This window comes from Opisthocomus hoazin, chromosome 15, assembly GCF_030867145.1.
Source record: "Opisthocomus hoazin isolate bOpiHoa1 chromosome 15, bOpiHoa1.hap1, whole genome shotgun sequence".
NCBI lineage: Eukaryota > Metazoa > Chordata > Aves > Opisthocomiformes > Opisthocomidae > Opisthocomus > Opisthocomus hoazin.
Window position 1 is genome coordinate 19,528,382 of NC_134428.1, and position 16,222 is coordinate 19,544,603.

The 16,222-nt window shown below is 44.1% G+C and overlaps 2 protein-coding genes across 2 annotated transcripts; both read left to right on the top strand.

Annotated features, from left to right (window-relative positions):
• Nucleotides 1–4,074: 4,074 nt before the first annotated feature.
• Nucleotides 4,075–9,785, top strand: LOC142363199 (SUN domain-containing protein 1-like). The gene is made up of 6 exons (XM_075436073.1): nucleotides 4,075–4,152; nucleotides 4,431–4,457; nucleotides 4,562–4,753; nucleotides 7,543–7,626; nucleotides 9,504–9,572; nucleotides 9,769–9,785. Exons 1-6 carry the CDS (start codon nucleotides 4,146–4,148, stop codon nucleotides 9,783–9,785), a joined length of 396 nt encoding a protein of 131 aa, XP_075292188.1. The 5' UTR covers nucleotides 4,075–4,145.
• A 12-nt stretch (nucleotides 9,786–9,797) lies between these two features.
• LOC142363200 (SUN domain-containing protein 1-like) lies at nucleotides 9,798–15,755 on the top strand. The gene is made up of 8 exons (XM_075436074.1): nucleotides 9,798–9,809; nucleotides 10,523–10,623; nucleotides 12,336–12,507; nucleotides 13,050–13,134; nucleotides 13,484–13,599; nucleotides 14,087–14,254; nucleotides 15,094–15,186; nucleotides 15,642–15,755. Exons 1-8 carry the CDS (start codon nucleotides 9,798–9,800, stop codon nucleotides 15,753–15,755), a joined length of 861 nt encoding a protein of 286 aa, XP_075292189.1.
• The last annotated feature ends 467 nt before the right edge of the window (nucleotides 15,756–16,222 follow it).

The following is a 16,222-nucleotide window of genomic DNA, read 5'->3' on the forward strand; positions in this document are numbered from 1 at the left end:
CCAGGGAACTACAGGCCGGTGAGCCTCACCTCCATCCCGGGAAAGGTGATGGAGCAGCTTATCCTGGAGGTCATCAACAAGCAAGTGGAAGAAAAGAAGGTTATCAGGAGTAGTCAGCGTGGATTCACCAAGGGGAAATCATGCTTGACCAATCTGATAGCTTTCTACGATGACATGACTGGCCGGGTAGATGAAGGGAGAGCCATAGATGTTATCTACCTAGACTTCAGCAAGGCTTTCGACACAGTCTCCCATAATATCGTCCTAGGGAAGCTCAGGAAGTATGGGCTGGATGAGTGGTCGGTGAGGTGGATTGAGAACTGGCTGAATGGCAGAACTCAGAGGGTTGTCATCAGCGGCGCTGAGTCTAGTTGGAGGCCGGTAACTAGTGGTGTCCCCCAGGGGTCAGTACTGGGCCCAGCCTTGTTCAACTTCTTCATCAATGACCTGGATGAAGAGTTAGAGTGTACCCTCAGCAAGTTTGCTGATGACACCAAACTGGGAGGAGTGGTAGATACACCAGCAGGCTGTGCTGCCATTCAGCGTGACCTGGACAGGCTGGAAAGTTGGGCAGAGAGGAACCTGATGAGGTTCAACAAAGGCAAATGCAGGGTCCTGCACATGGGGAGGAACAACCCCAGGCATCAGTACAGGCTTGTGGCGGACCTGCTGGAGAGCAGCTGTGCGGAGAGGGACCTGGGTGTCCTGGTGGACGACAGGTTAACCATGAGCCAGCAGTGTGCCCTGGCTGCCAAGAAGGCCAATGGCATTCTGGGATGCATCAAAAGGAGTGTGGCCAGCAGGTCGAGGGAGGTTCTCCTTCCCCTCTACACTGCCCTAGTGATGCCTCATCTGGAGTACTGTGTCCAGTTCTGGGCTCCCCAGTTCAAGAAAGATGAGGAGCTACTGGATAGAGTCCAGCGGAGGGCTACAAGGATGGTGAGGGGACTGGAACATCTCTGCTATGAGGAGAGGCTGAGGGAGCTGGGCTTGTTCAGCCTGAAGAAGAGAAGGCTGCGAGGGGACCTAATAAATGCTTACAAATATCTGAAGGGTGGGTGTCAGGAGGATGGGGCCAAGCTCTTTTCAGTGGTGCCCAGTGACAGGACAAGGGGCAATGAGCACAAACTGAAGCACAGGAAGTTCCGTCTGAATATGAGGAAGATTTTCTTCCCTCTGAGGGTGACGGAGCACTGGAACAGGCTGCCCAGGGAGGTTGTGGAGTCTCCTTCTCTGGAGATATTCAAGACCCGCCTGGACAAGGTCCTCTACAACCTACTGTAGGTGACCCTGCTCCGGCAGGAGGGTTGGGCTAGATGACCCACAGAGGTCCCTTCCAACCCCTACCATTCTGTGATTCTGTGATTCTGTGAGATGTTTAAAGAAAAGAGTTTTAATTTTTGAAAGCGCGCGTAATGCTTGAAAGAAGAAATCAAAGTTTCTTTCCTGTATTTTTGATCACCTGCTGCAATCGCTAGGCCAGTAAAACCCAAGGAGTGCCCCTTGCCCGAGGGGCAGGCGCAGGGGCTTTGTTGCCAAATGCCTTCTCCCCCTTCCTCTCTCCCCCCGGCTGGGTCTCAGCGGTCTGCAATACCCTCTCCCCAGTTCGTGCCTGAGATGTTGGGGCTTGGGTTCATTCCGCTCTCTGAGCCCCCTTCCCTCAGCTGCGTCGATGGCGGCCGCGATGATGGCGGCGGAGCAGGAAGCCGTCAAAGGCGGCGGCAGGAACCGCGGCGGCGTGCAGCGCGTGGAGGGCAAGCTGCGCGCCAGCGTCGAGAAGGGCGACTGCTACGAGGCGCACCAGATGTACCGGACGCTCTTCCTCAGGTGGGGCCCGGCCCGCCGCCCTGCCCTTCCCTGCCCGGCCTTCCAGAGCCTTCCCACGCACCCAGCGTAACCACATCTGTTTTGCTTTCCTGGAAGCTTCTCTTCTGATGCCATCAAATGACTATAACTTTTGTGTAAGGGAATGCTGAGACTTGATACTGTGCCTTAGCTGTAGATGTTGATGAAAAGACTAAGTCTACAAAATTCTGGTTGATGTTTTCTTTTCTGTACCGATATGTTCATCACTAGCAGCATCTGTCTGTTTTGTAGCAAAAACAGTGCTGCTGATGTGTCCGTGCTGGGTTTGGAGTCTTTGGAGAAATCGGATGCAAAAGTAGCAGAGGACCTTTTAGGTGAGGTGACTTTTGCGCTCGCTTTGACGTTGCTCAGATGTGCTTTGAGTTGGAGACTGGTAACAACAGTCGCTGTGCAACCTGAAATGCTTTTTGTATGCCCTCCCAGATGGCTAAGGGTTACCTTCGTCATAGCAATGGACTGGGGGACAACTCGATTAGAGAATAGTGGGTTCCTGATAACTTTGTGGGCATGCTTAGAACAATTTTTCCTGTCAGATTGTGCCAGGGGAGGTTTAGAGGAGATACTGGGATAGATATCTTCACTGAAAGGGTTGTCAAGCATTGGCACAGGCTGCCCAGGGAAGCGGCTGAGTCGCCATCCCTGGAGGTATTTAAAAGACTTGTAGATGTGGTGCTTAGGGACATGGTTTAGTGGTGGACTTGGCGGCGTTATGTTTATGGTTGGACTTGATGATCTTTAAGGTCTTTTCCAACCTAAATGATTCCATGATTCTACAATACAAATGACATTATTACTTTGTAATGTTCTGGGGTCTTTAACGCTTGTGTTTTTGTTTAGGATTTTGGGGAGAAGGAGCTGCTTTCATTGACAATATTGTGCTCAGCTCTTTTTTTTTATTATTTTTTTAGAAACAAAAGCCCCAGGAACGTTGGAAATAATGTGTCACATCTCTGTACATCCCTGTGGCCCAAGAAGGGACAGACGCCTTAAGAAAGCTAGCCTAGAACACTGGAGAAAAGCACCGGAGCGTTTAGATTCTGGGTGGTTTTAGAAGCTGGTCTTCTGCTGCGCAGTGCCCTGTAGCAAGGAGCTCGGCTCAGCTACGCAGCAGTGTTTCCTTCGAGTGTAAGTATGAGGCTTCTGCTTGAGGCTAAACTTCTGTTTTAGTACGTTTCTTTCCTGCCGATTCCTCTGTTTAATCTGTTAGTGATTGCCTTGTGTTGCTGATTTGCCTTGATTGTAAGTTTTCCTGGGGGTTCTGAGAGAATCAAATGTCGAAGTGCGGAGTAGAGTTCCTGGGGTAATGATGGGAAGCTTGTCTGCCTGTAAACTTGCCTCTGTAGGATAAACCAGAGAGAAAGGGATGAAAGACAAAACCATTTTTTGATTTGTTCAGAGTTAAAGGTTTGTAATAATTGAGAGATGAAGAAATCTTTTAAAAACACTCTTTTTTTTTTTTTTAACTCCTGGTAGTTAAAGTAGTGTAGCTAAAGTAGGGAGGTCTTGAAGTGTCTTCAAGTGGGGAAGTTCTTACTTGCTGGGAGATGGAAACTTGGAGTAGTGTGGCATATGGATCTTTGGTTCTGCAAGCAAGGTACTGGCAACCAAAATGTTTAAAATATCAGCTTTGGCTCTAAATGAGTCTTTACCTTGAAACTCAGAGTGCATCCTGATTTTGAATTTGTGGCTCAGCGTGGCAAAGAAACTGTCCTGAATGGCTTCCTCTCTCCACTTGGTCCCCAAAGAACTGTGTGTCTAAAGCTGTACAACGAATGCTTGCTCTGGTTTGACTTCAAACATGGGTTTCCGTGGTGGTTGTTTCTTTCTAACTAGCATTTGCTTTCAGTTGCTCAACTTGCAATGTGAATTGCTGAAGAGAACCTTGACTATCGACGTACTTCTAAGCTGTTTGTATTATGTGGCGTGTCTTGTAGGAGTTGCTCCATAACCCCGGATAAACTGCTTTGAATGGAAACTCAGACTAGCTTGAAGGGCGTGTTTGTTACGAGGGGAATTTTCTCTTCACCTCAGGTAACTTTGCTCTTCATGTTTTGCTGCAGTTCGAGTTATTCTTCGTCTGCTTTGGATTTTGAGACTGAAAATAAAATAGATCCAGTATTTGATTCGCCAAGAATGTCGCGGCGTAGCTTACGGTTATCTGCTGTTCGAAACTTTCAAATACCTGGCTCTTCAAACAGAATCTTAAAATACGGTAGTACCGAAGTAGTTACCAAGCAACAGAAACGGCATAAGCTTGTAATTAGCTGCGTTCAAGTCAGATGGGAGGTAAGAAAAGGTGCAGTTGTCATTCATATTTAGTTTGCTGCTCCCGTGGCAGAATGCTTTTCACTGTCTGTTACCCTACTACATTGACGTCTGAATGTATGGATCTGTTTCTGTTCATGTAGTGACTGCAAAATATGTTAAATACCAATCATAAAGTGGCTTTTCTTTGCAGTATTAAAATCAGTGGGACTTTCACTTGGAGTTCTTGTCAGATATCGTAGTTGATTGTGGGACTTCCTTACTTTTGGGACCAAATTTTTTTTTTTCTTCTCTTGAAGGTCTTGATGATGAAGGCGACCCTAAAGGTAACTATGGTTTCATTTTCTTTCCGAGTGCATTCTATTCAATGGTAACTAGCGACGGCGATACTGATAGCAGTGCTCTATATGTTTTACTCTTGGTTGGCTAGGTAGTGATACTACACTAATGCAGGGAAATGGTGATATAGAAACAGCAGAAAACAGCACAGTGGTCAATGGCTACACTTGCAGGGATTGCAGGATGCTTTCTGAACGGAAGGAGGTTCTGACAGCATACTCGCCTTCTCATGTGCCATCTTCCAGAATTTACTCCAGGGATAGGAGCCAGAAACATGCATCCAGTAAGTTACTTTCTCTTTTTTTTTTTTTTTTTCATGTGGTTGGCAGAATGGTGTACAGTTCAGTTGATGCTTTTTTCATGTAGTGTTGTTTAAGTACTCTTCCTGCCCTGCTAAATTTATCAATATCCAAATTCTAGATATCAGCTTACAAGGAATACCTTCCTCTGTTTCATTTGAAACTTTGCGTACTTGTTGGCTTCTGATATCTAATCATCAGCTTTTCTTTTTCAGTGCTACTGTAGGACTTACACGGTTTTCGAATACGTGTCTATTTCTAAGGTTTTGGTAAGGGTTTTCAGATGAAACTGCTTCTGTATGGTCCAGATTTTTGATGCTTTTTTTTATTCTTACGTGAACTTTCAAAATTGAGCAGAACAGTTACTTTGCAGTGCTTCTGTTATGCAAGAAATTGGAGAGATGCTGTCCTACTTTGCTTTGGGTTTTTTCTCCTCATTTAACCGTGCAGCTTATTAGAGTGTTTTTAGAAGCTAAACCTCAAGTCCTTGAAAAATGGAACTCCAAAGGGGAAAACTGATTCCAGATAGACTCCCTGGTGACCATATTCCTAAAGCTCAAAACCAAATGAATCTGCTGTAAACAAGGTTCTGCCTTTTCAAGGCAATCTCCATTATAGGGATGCTTGTCCTCAGTGTCCTGACTGCATCTGCCTGCCTCTTGTATACCATCTGTAATTTCTTGATGGTTGGTAGTCCTCAGTTCTCAGGAAGTTGTTTCGTGAGTGGCCTTGAATTAGGAGCCGATTTTGGAATTCTGTCAGTGTGGTATTCTTGAATGAAGTATGTTCTCAGTAGCAAGAAATCCGTTAGTTCGGACTGTGAGGTGTGACTTCAAGTGCTTTGGGGCAAGTATATCTTTTTGGTAAATCGGTATCACAGGTAGGAATTCTGTTGGCTTAGCGTCATGAATTACAAGGGACACTGTATGAAACCTACTTTCTGTGCTCCTGAGTTTGTATTCACGCAGGAGAATTCTACAAGGAACTCATCTTTGCACATGCATTTGAACTTGAACTGAGTAGTTTGGGTTCAACTTCGGGAGGGCGGGGGAAGAGGCACACAGTCATGGCAGGTTTTGGGAATGTGGCTGATTCTAGGAGAGCAGCAGTATGGAGGACTGCCGCTTTGTTCCCGTGGCTCTGCAGAAGTGTGTGTCTCTAGCACTTGAGACAGACCGCTGCAGGAACTTCCTGCAATGCAGAGGCAGAGGAGGAGGTGAGAAGTCCTCACCCTTTCCAATCCACAAGAAGGATGCAGTTTGTCGCTTTGGAGCTGTAACCCACAAAATCAGTATCAACAGCTCACATCACCCTTGGGAAATCCTGAGTTGTGTAAGCAAGGAATTCATTGCTGTGTAGAGTTCTTAATTCTGATGAAGAAAAGGTATTCTTGCTGAAGTCATAGATTCCGTCTTGAAGGTGTTTTCCCTAGGATGTGTAGTTCTTCCAAAAGCTCTGCTCTAATACCCAGTGCATCCAGCCTTTTCAAACCACGCTTGCTTAAGTTTCACACTCCTGGCTAAACAAAGGCTTTCCATGCTTGTTGCTCACTCTTCGACAAGTTAGCGGTCACCAGAGGACAGAAATACATCTTTAGGTAGGTGAACAATTTGTATTCACACTGTTTTTTCCAACAGGAGGAACCTGTTTCTACATGAGTAAGATTCTGCGATTGATGCAAAAGATGCTGCAGTGTGTTTGACCACTGTTAGTGCAACTGTTTCAAATGGTTTTGCTGAAGCTGGGTTGTGAATTAAAAGGTACCTTTTCAGTTGTCTTCCTTGGTCTCCACAAAAAGCTGGAGTGTGTCTGTTGGGTTTTTTTCTTATGGACTTCATCTTTGGCACTACGGTGTTTTTTTTCTATAGTCTTTTGGCTGGCTCCTGTCTTTCTCTCTTTTCAGTTGTGCTACCCTTTTCCTACTTTCCCCCTGTTTTGGAAGTATCAGGATTCACATATGTGAGATATGTGTTACAGTTAAGATTCAGATGTTGATTTTGACTAGGAAGTGGTAGAAGGCAATGTTTAAATTGAGAAACTGAAGTTGATTTTTTTTTTTTTTAAACTGTTTGCTGTGAGAGTGTCAAATCCTAACTCTTCAATGTCTGTAGGTTTGGACTGTCTTCGTACCCTTCAGCCCACTGTGCCATTAAAGCTTGATGAGATCTGTCTTGCAAAACTAAAACTGCCATCATCACTCCGCACTACTCTAAAGCACATCTTGTTTTCCCCGAAAATGTTCCATTCTTCTTTAGTGCTTTCTCTTCTGTAACGCCTGCTCTGTGAGTGAAGTGAAATTGCCATAGGCAGAAGGTAACTGATTTCTGTGTGTGAATAAAACTTTGCGCTCTCCTGTTCTCTCTGCCTCAGTGCCTTGTAACTTGCTAACGCTCTCTTCTCAGTCTTCTAAGATCTCCGGTAAAACCTGTACAAAGATGTTGCTTGGCCTGTTTGACAGGATGATGGGAATAGGAGCTGAAGATTTGAGGAGTTGTTACTTGGGGACTTTTGTACTAACTTTGCTATCTGAAAAGAAGCAAGAAAGGTTTTTGAATGAAAAGGCCCCCTGTTATTTACAGAAGGAAAAAAAAGAAGTTTGCACAGAGTAGGCTGCTGCTTTGGTTGTTTTTCAGTTTTTCTGTGACTAACCTGGCTTTAGTAGTGAACCAAGCCAGTTTAGCTGAAATCTGTATCTATGATAGCTCAAATGCGCATATGTGAAAGGCTTTGAACTTGAGTTACATTCCATGTATGCTGTTTGAATGCGTTGCAGCTCACTCAGACTACTGTGGAAGCATGAATGTAAAGGAGTTTTACAGAGAAGATGGCCATCTTGGTGTAAATGAGGAATCAATATGTAAGTAGAATGACTGATGTTGTCTTTCAGCCTTGGGCTGTACACCAGGTTGTTGCTGTAACAGTAATATCAGATGGCCCCTGACTCTAGGGAAGCTGCAAAGTCAACGATTGTTTGGCAACTTGAACGTAGGGGCAAGAATGCCGATTGCCTGGTGTACTGTAAGATTTCCCCAAGCAAGATTGACTCTGCTGTAGTTTGCTTAGTGGTTTTTGGTTTGATAACTGGTGTGATGACATAGACTTGTTCAAGTTTTCTTGTAAGAATCTTGATTTGATCCTGGCTTTGTCCCATTAATCGACTGTTACCACCACCAACCGGTGATGACTGTAAGGGGAAGAAACCTCTTGAACTGTACGCCACAGACCACATGCAATCTTTACGGGCTAAAAGGGTAGCAAGGACCATTTGGCACACCTTTTCTTATGCAGGTTGACTTGGACCTTTTTTTTTCTTTTGTTTTTGTTTTGAATCGCAATCTCACAATGTTAATCCTACATATTGTTTTGTGTTTGTTTTCTTATCTTCATCTATCAAAGTAGATGAAAAGTGTAAAGTGTCTAGAAAATTAATGAACAGCTCTTCTGTTTGATTCTTGCTCTGATACTGGCTTTCGTACAAGCTTAGCACGCTGCTTAGCTATTAGGAAAAACAAGGTGTAGGGACAGCATACACCTTGTATGTTAGAAAGAAGAAGTCATATTGTTAATTGATTCCACTTTGGGGCAGTTGGTAAACTTGACAGGTTGAAAAGCTGCCTTGAAAAGAAAGCAAGGTATGAGGTATTGGTGTGCAGATGATTTGAATAAAGGGGTTTTAACATTTTATTTTTGTTCTAGTGATAGTCAGTTTTTACAGGAGTCTTCTAGAGGGATAGCATCTTCCCTGTGAGATGAGCGTTTGCTAGCTTGAATGACAGAGGCATCAAGAATCTGTGGAGTGCCCCTTATTTAGCAAAGGAAAATGATTTGAGACACTTCAGTCACCTAAATGCTTTGCAAAATATTGGGTTGGTAGATCTATAGTCCCTCAGATGAAGCCAGACATATCTGCTAATCTAAAAATGTAGGATTATTTTCTCAATTTGTACTACGTAGTATGTTCTGTAGAACGAGCAGTCCTAGTCTTGGAAATAGTAATTGTTGGCTTCAGTGGGCTTCAAGTCACAGCACTTTGTTCTAGTCTGTTGGGGTTTGTTGTTGTTGTTGGTTTTGTTCTTTCTAAAGAGCCTCAAAATTGACCTGCTGAAGATCCTTGGGAACACTCAGTTTATTGAACGTTTACTGCTTGTAACTTTTAGTAGGGAATATTTTCTATTATTTGTGAGTATTTCTCAGGCATCATTAATTCTTTCACTAGGATTTAAAACTTGTAATTGTTCCTTCTTCTGCACATGAACCCAGACAATGAACTTGATGTAGAACTCAGAACAAATCAGATGCTTTTAAAGTAATGATGTGCTTAAAACTTGTTTTTGTGGTACTACTTTTTTACTCTTCTTCTACACTTAGCATGACATTGTTAGATAAACAAGCTGCAAAAGGTAAACTTTGATTTTTGGAAAAGTGATACGCTACACAGATGCTGTTGATCATTCTGTTGATCTCTGTAGATGAAAATTGTGTTTCTAAATTGGCTTGCTTTTACTTGGCTTCATATTTATTAGTGGCTTGCTTTGCTTCTAAACAGTGAAGAACCAAGTCTGTAGATTACTGGAAGGTATGGTTTAAAATATTGCGGAACGTGTGATGTGCAGGGGATCGCATCTGTTTTACTGCATGTGCTGGGAAAGAACATTAAGTGCATATATGTATGTTACCACAAGAAGTGAATTTGTTGTAATCTAGGTTACTTTATGCTTGACGTGTTGCAAACAGTGGGAGCAACAGGATGGCTTGTGTCTCAGAAGGTGGTGTCTCTACTTTGGCTGGCCGTTCTTTCTCCAGGTGACTGTCTCAGTCTTTGTGTGTGTGTGTGTGCGCGCGCATTGCCCGTTCCTTTTGACAAACTAGGACTCTGCAGGACATGGCGTACACTAATTCAACTATGCTTATGCTGTAGCTTTGGTGTCTTGAAATGCATGTGCTGCTTTTCTTTATTGACCAAAATATGCGTAATGAGAGGGTATATTTCTGTTCGCAGGCACAATGGGAGACTAAGCGGACCGTTTCATGCGGGAACAAGTGTGTGAATAGCACAGAATATGGGGTGCCAAGAATAACGGGGCATGTTTTGGTTTGGTAGTCACTGCCCATGTTGGTATTCCTCTTAGCAAAAACTGATGCTGCTAATCTGTGCATTTCTTGAAACATCTTGAACTGTCTTCATTGTGTGGTAACTTCGATTCAAACATTGACTTCTGGCAAGATAGCGTTGTTCTAACAAATGAGCATTTCATATTTTTGCGTGGCTCTTGGTTTTGTTGAGTTTCTGGTGTTACAATGCTGTCGTGCTTGTGCTATCTAGATGTTAATAAGCTGCATGCATTGCCTGTGCTCACGCATTTCTCTGCTCCGCAAAGCATTCTTGGCCACAGTTGCATGTCCCTCTGCTTGGTTCCTTTGAACACGTGCCGCAGTAATGACATTTCGCGCTACCACTTTTTGTCTTCTAGGGAGGGCAGCTTCTGGCATGTACAGGTTACTCAGAACTGGATGGTATCAACTTGCTACTCTGATGTCTTTTCTCAAGGTGTTTCTTCTAAAGAGGTGCGTATCCTTTGAGAAAAGTGTTTTGTGAGCAAATGATTTACCCAGTTATAAAACAATACAAGAGGAGAAATGTGTTGTTTCATGTGAACTTTCCTCTCTCTTTCTCTAGATGCCTTCCAAAGACCTACAAGCTGTTCCTGTTTCTTCTGCCGCTCCTGTTTCCACTAGGTACGTGAATCGCTTAGTTATACTACAGACCGGTGTATGCTTACTGCAGCCGTTCCAAGAGAGCGTTTTTAGTTGAGCTCTCGGTTTGTGAAGAAGACGCAGAAGCAAAAAAGAGCAAGTTTGTTTGTGACTAGGGCAGTAATTCAAGCTTTCAAAGTACTGACAAGTCAGTAGCCTTCCCCTTGCCGTGAAAGGAATACCCTCAATTTAATTTCGTAGAGCTCTTTAGAAAGTGAGAGTGGGTGGGTAAATGCACTGAAGTCCTTTTTTCTTCACCTGCCTTGATAAGAATAGCAGTGAGGTCACAAAGAGCAGGTTGTGTACCGATTGCTTTGATTGTTGTTAATCTCCGTAAAAGTGGGGTTAGGTTCTTTGAGCAACTCATCCGAAGTCTTTCCCTTGCTCTGGACCATCCTTGAGTTGCTTAAAATACTGCTGTTTAGACTGGTTAGTTGACAGTATTCCAGGCCAGCTGTCTTCTTTGAAATAAACAAACTCAGTTTCGAACACTTGCTGAAAGTGGTGGGCTGTTTCTGAAAAGCAGGTTCATGTCTTCGCATGTCCTAAAAACTTTAGAAACTACTCTGGGGAGAAGATGAAGCTTCGCAGAAACTTACAGTCAGGATTGAAAATCCTCTCTACTAGGGAGAATAAGAAAGGAAGAACTTCCCTACCCTGTGTAGAAAGTGCTGCTACTTCTTGCTAAGACAGTGCAAAAACAAGCGTCATGTTTGTGAACTGCGAGATTGCCTAATATCTAACAAAAGTTGGAAGAAACTTGGGCTTCCGTGGAAACAATGTGGTATGTAGTACGTAGGGTACAGGGCAAGATATTTTCCATGGAGATAAAAAGCAGTTTTTTACATCTGCCTTCAGTGAGCATGGCCTGTCTTAATTGGTAAATGAGATCTAGGTCCCAGGGACGCAGTAGTATGAGATTGAGGATATACCATGAGACATAAGCGCAAGCTGCCTGCCATACAACGGTGTGAGCGGTACTGATGGATGTTCCCCAACGTGCTTGAGTGCTTGACTTCACAGTTTGACAGCTGGCTCATACTGATTTTTGTTTAGACTGGAGTAGTGTGCGCTGTGTGACGTCTAGCTTGCAAACTTAAGGTAGCTTGTGTCACGAAGTAGGAAGACGACCTGTAGATCTAAGCAGTCTTCAGGGGGAATTCTCTTGAACACCCTTTTTGCCTTTTGTTTGTGATCTAGGTATATGGTTCTGGGGGTTTGATGGCTGCTTCTCACTATTACCTTTGTTGAACTGGATCAAAATTGATAGAATACAGAGAACAGAGGACTCTCTCCGTGTTCGTGAACCGCAGGCTGATTCTTTGCACTCTGTGCAACCTCCAGAGGTAAGGGAGAACAGTCTAGGGAAGAACTCTGGTATCTTGGAAGACTTCTTAACTGCCATGCCTTCAATATTTGGCAAGAACTACTTGACACACAAGGCTAATGTGAATAAATGTCTTGATCTTTACATATATTAAAAAAATATTCTGTATACCTTAGGATTCCATCGACATCTTTGCTTCTGGTCGTGAAAGTGAGCTGGAAAAGCAAATGGCCTTTCTGTCTGAGAGATACCATCACCTTGATGAAAAATATAGCAAAGTGATGCTTCTACTCCAGAACCTTCAAGATCAGGTTGCCCAGAAAAGTGACAAAAGCAAAACATTGACGCTAATAAGAAATATGATGGGTCAACATCCTCAAGATGTGAGACTGGAGCAAAAGGTAAGATAGTCAGTTGTTGGTGCTTTTGGGTGGTGATCGACGTATCCTGTTTTAGTAGTGCAGATTACTAGCCATTTGATTCAGGCTTGCGTCCAATTTTGTGAGCAAAAGTGATTTGCAGCCTTTTCTGCGGGATCTAGAGTTGCAGATCCTCCAGAAGATCGCTCTCCATATGTCTGTGACAAGCCAAAAGCTAACATCTGCAGTAGTAACAAAGGCTGTGACTAATGCAGGGGTTCGTGGAATCACAGAAGCGGTGAGTGAGTTGAAGTTCTCGCAAGTTCAACTAAAACCGTCAGGAGTCCTTTTCTAGGCATTTTTTGGAGCATCGCAGTCAATATAAACGTCAGTGACTTGAAGAGATGTTTAGAACATGAATTGAAATGGGGAGAACTACAGAAAATGCTTGATGAAGTGTACGCTTACAGCATTGCTTGTTGCCTGTTGCGAATGTTGTTTTTTTTTTTCCAAAGTATGCTATCTTGAAAATTGCAGAATTCCCAAAAAAACAGCTATACCAAAGCAATGCAGCTCAGGGTCTGGGGAAGGTGGGGGAAAGAATGCAACTTTTGAAGAAAGCACCAGTCAATATGCAGTATGAATTTGTATTTTAAGCCAAAAAACCATGCACTAAAAATGGCCTCTGTCTTGAGAGAGGCTTTCAAAGACTTGCGATGGAGTGCAGCATCTCAAAAAGATGCTTATTCTACATGTATACAGATGTGTATAGATCAATTACTTTATCAGTTGATATTATTAAATTCTTCCCTTTCTCCTCTTCTATGTGTATATCTGTAGCAAGTCCAGACTATTGTAAACAATGCCCTGAAACTTTTCTCTCAAGACAAGACTGGTATGGTGGATTTCGCCTTGGAATCTGGAGGTAAATAGTGGAGGAAACTCCACTTTCACGATTCGTGTTATTTTATAGTATCTACTAAAAATGTCGAAAGATCTGCTTGCGTGGGGTGTACGCACCACTGAACTCGCTAGGGAAAATGTGTATGTTTTAGCCCTCTGAGGTGAAAAACCTTGAACATGCTGAAAAGAACACTGTACTTGATAGAAGCATTGTATCCCCAGCCAATGACTAGACTTGAACAGTATCTTTACTAGTTGGTTTTGAGGAAAAGAACTGGTATGTTCACGAAGCTTTGTACAAATCTCTGGCTGAAAAGTCTTCAGGAAGAAATGAGTAATTATTTCGGCTAACCTGATACCTCTTTTTTAAGGTGGCAGCATTCTGAGTGCTCGCTGTTCTGAAACCTATGACAGCAAAACAGCAGTGATCAGCCTCTTTGGAATTCCTCTGTGGTACCTCTCTCAGCCTCCAAGGGTGGTGATTCAGGTAATTAAAGGCCGAGTGAAGAAATTCAGCAATGTTATTTTGTGCTGAGGGGTTTGGATTGTTTCTTGGATGCTGGATGTTTCTGTCTGCAACACACTGTGGGGCACGGGTACTTTGAACGATGTTCCCAAGAGTGCCATTCTTCTGGTAGTTGCTGGGCACTGCTCAAGTCGTCTTCTAGCAAAACGAAGACCCTGCTAGGAGGCTTGGGTGGTACACTGGACTTCTGCAGAGTGTGAGCACTGGGAAGGTTCCTGTTGTGAAGTAGTCTCCAGGCGGATCTTCAAAACGCTGCTGGCTGTTTGGGTGGATATGCTGTCTCCCTGAAGGATGCTACCAAATAGATAATATTCTGCCACTTACTCTCTAAGACTGTCCCTAATAATTCAGAATTCGCCACAACTCTTTCTGGCAAAATGCTTGTGGCTGCAGGTTTTGTTGTTGCTGTTGTGTTCCATCCTGTTCTCTCCCCTTTCCTCCTGTCTAGCCGGACGTGTATCCAGGAAACTGCTGGGCTTTCAAAGGATCACAGGGGTATCTCGTAGTTCGACTTTCAAGGAAGATCTATCCGACTGCCTTTACGTTGGAACACATCCCAAAAGCACTTTCAGCAACAGGAGAGATCTCCAGTGCTCTGAGGAGCTTTGCAGTATATGTAAGTCTGTCTGTGAACTTCAGAGGATATTTGTATGCATAAAGAATATTTGTGGCGCGGATCTTGGAAAATAAGGACTGAAGGGAGGACAGCTAAGGAGAGAAACTGCTTGCTTTTAAAATTGCTGTTTTTGTAATCAGCTTTGAGATTAGGAATAAGAAGTGTTGCAGCTAATTTTGAGGGAGCTGTTTCTTTTTTTCCTGCTTTATACAGTAGTAAGCGTTTTTGGAGGGAGGTGATTGTTTTTGATTTGGTATCGTTCTTTCAGGCACTGGAACTGTTCCATCCTTCCACCACTCCTACTGCTTACCCTCTCCCTCCCCAGTGTTGGCTTTGCATCTTGTCTGTGATGTGCCTTCAGTGTGTTTTAAATTGATTTTAACTAGCACCACAGCTGCTTAGGCAGGACTGCAGAACAGAAGACCACAGGCTACATCAGAGTGTAGCTGTGATCCCTGAGAACATTTGTCTAGCTCCATTAAATGCTGAAGCCGCCGTCTGCAAGCATCTGAATCTTGGCTTCCGTCTTGTTTGTGATGTTGCTGTTTTCTCATTCTTGTTTTTCCTGAGCAGTTTACATTGTACACTGCGATCTTGGTTGTGCCATGGAAATGATGGGGTTTGACCATGAAAACAGCAACATACAAACATAGCACAGCTCTTTGCAGTTCAGGAAAGTCAAATGCAGAGCTGTGGCTGAAGAAGCATGAAGTTCCACGGGAAGTATTCTGATCTCGGTTTCAGAGACTTTCATTGACAGGCAGTTAGGTAGGCATGCTTCTGGCTTTGGTTTGACTTGAAATGTGATGGAAGCAAACGTCTTTCTCCTGTTGTTGTAGGGTCTAGATAATGAATATCAAGAAGGCGGCAAGCTTCTAGGACAGTATGTCTACGACCAAGACGGAGAACCACTGCAGACCTTTCCAGTGATGGTAAGTCTGGATGAGAAGATTTCAAGTGTCAGAAGAAGCACACGCATATTTTCTAGGGTAGTGCACAATGAGCAGTGAAGGAAAAAGGCTTCATTCTCTGTTGGGCACTGTAGAAACTGAGGTGGAAAGTAGCTACTGATCTGCCTCAAAACCTAAGGTTCGGATAGTTTAGAGGGGAGGAAAGTTTTGTGCCAGGTGGACACAAGTGGTGTGAAGATACCGAACGTATGAGGAGTCTGCTTCATGCTGCTTCTGACTCCCTTCACAAAAAAAACCCCAACAAACCGGTTGTAAGGCAAAGAAGGTTCTGTTCCAAGTGGCAGAAGGTTCCCAAGGCATCACTCAGTTATTAATCAAAGTTGGTAGTTGCAGGAATGAAGGAAAGCGCCTTCAGTTGCACCTGTTTATACTCCAAACCGAACTCTGGTTTGTGTGTTTGTTTTTTCCTTCTGCAGGAGAAAAGTGAAAACGCATTCCAAATAGTGGAACTGAGAGTGTTTTCTAACTGGGGACATCCGGAATATACCTGCCTTTATCGGTTCAGAGTGCATGGGAAACTTGCCGAATAATCTCCAGCACTTCAGCTTGGACTGGTTTTACGGTTGTGCATTTTGTTCTCGATTTTTGTATATGCCGGAAAGCCTAGAAGACTGGAATCTTGCCTTTTTCTTCGTGGAGGCAGTCGTGATGCGTGGGGCTGACTGCCTAGGTCTGGGCAAGCCCGTGCGTGGGCCTTCGTCCGCCTCGTCGTTTGCCTGCCCCTCCGGTTCCATTGCCTCATACCTATTGCGTCAGGGCACCTGGTGTGGAGAGGGAGGCCAGGAGGGGATTCGCCTGCCGCCCCGAGCAGGGACCCGTTTCCATTCCCCGCTGTCTCTCAGGTGCTCTCCTTCAGCCTGGTGGCGAGAGGGCAGGGGATCTTCTGCTTCTTGCGGAACGTCCATCCTGTGCGCTTGTTTCGGGGGTGGCAGGGCATGGCTCCACCAGTCTATTTCCCCCTCGCACTCCCTGATGCTCCTGAACCTTTCTGCCTCCT

What these genes read in the sequence shown, in the direction of transcription:
- LOC142363199 (XM_075436073.1), top strand. An exon ending in TGATGAAGGCGACCCTAAAG is followed by an intron (nt 4,458 to 4,561) that starts GTAACTATGGTT and finishes TTGGTTGGCTAG; the next exon opens with GTAGTGATACTACACTAATG. An exon ending in TGTAAATGAGGAATCAATAT is followed by an intron (nt 7,627 to 9,503) that starts GTAAGTAGAATG and finishes TGTTGCAAACAG; the next exon opens with TGGGAGCAACAGGATGGCTT.
- LOC142363200 (XM_075436074.1), top strand. An exon ending in TTTCGCCTTGGAATCTGGAG is followed by an intron (nt 13,135 to 13,483) that starts GTAAATAGTGGA and finishes CTCTTTTTTAAG; the next exon opens with GTGGCAGCATTCTGAGTGCT. An exon ending in TGCAGACCTTTCCAGTGATG is followed by an intron (nt 15,187 to 15,641) that starts GTAAGTCTGGAT and finishes TTCCTTCTGCAG; the next exon opens with GAGAAAAGTGAAAACGCATT.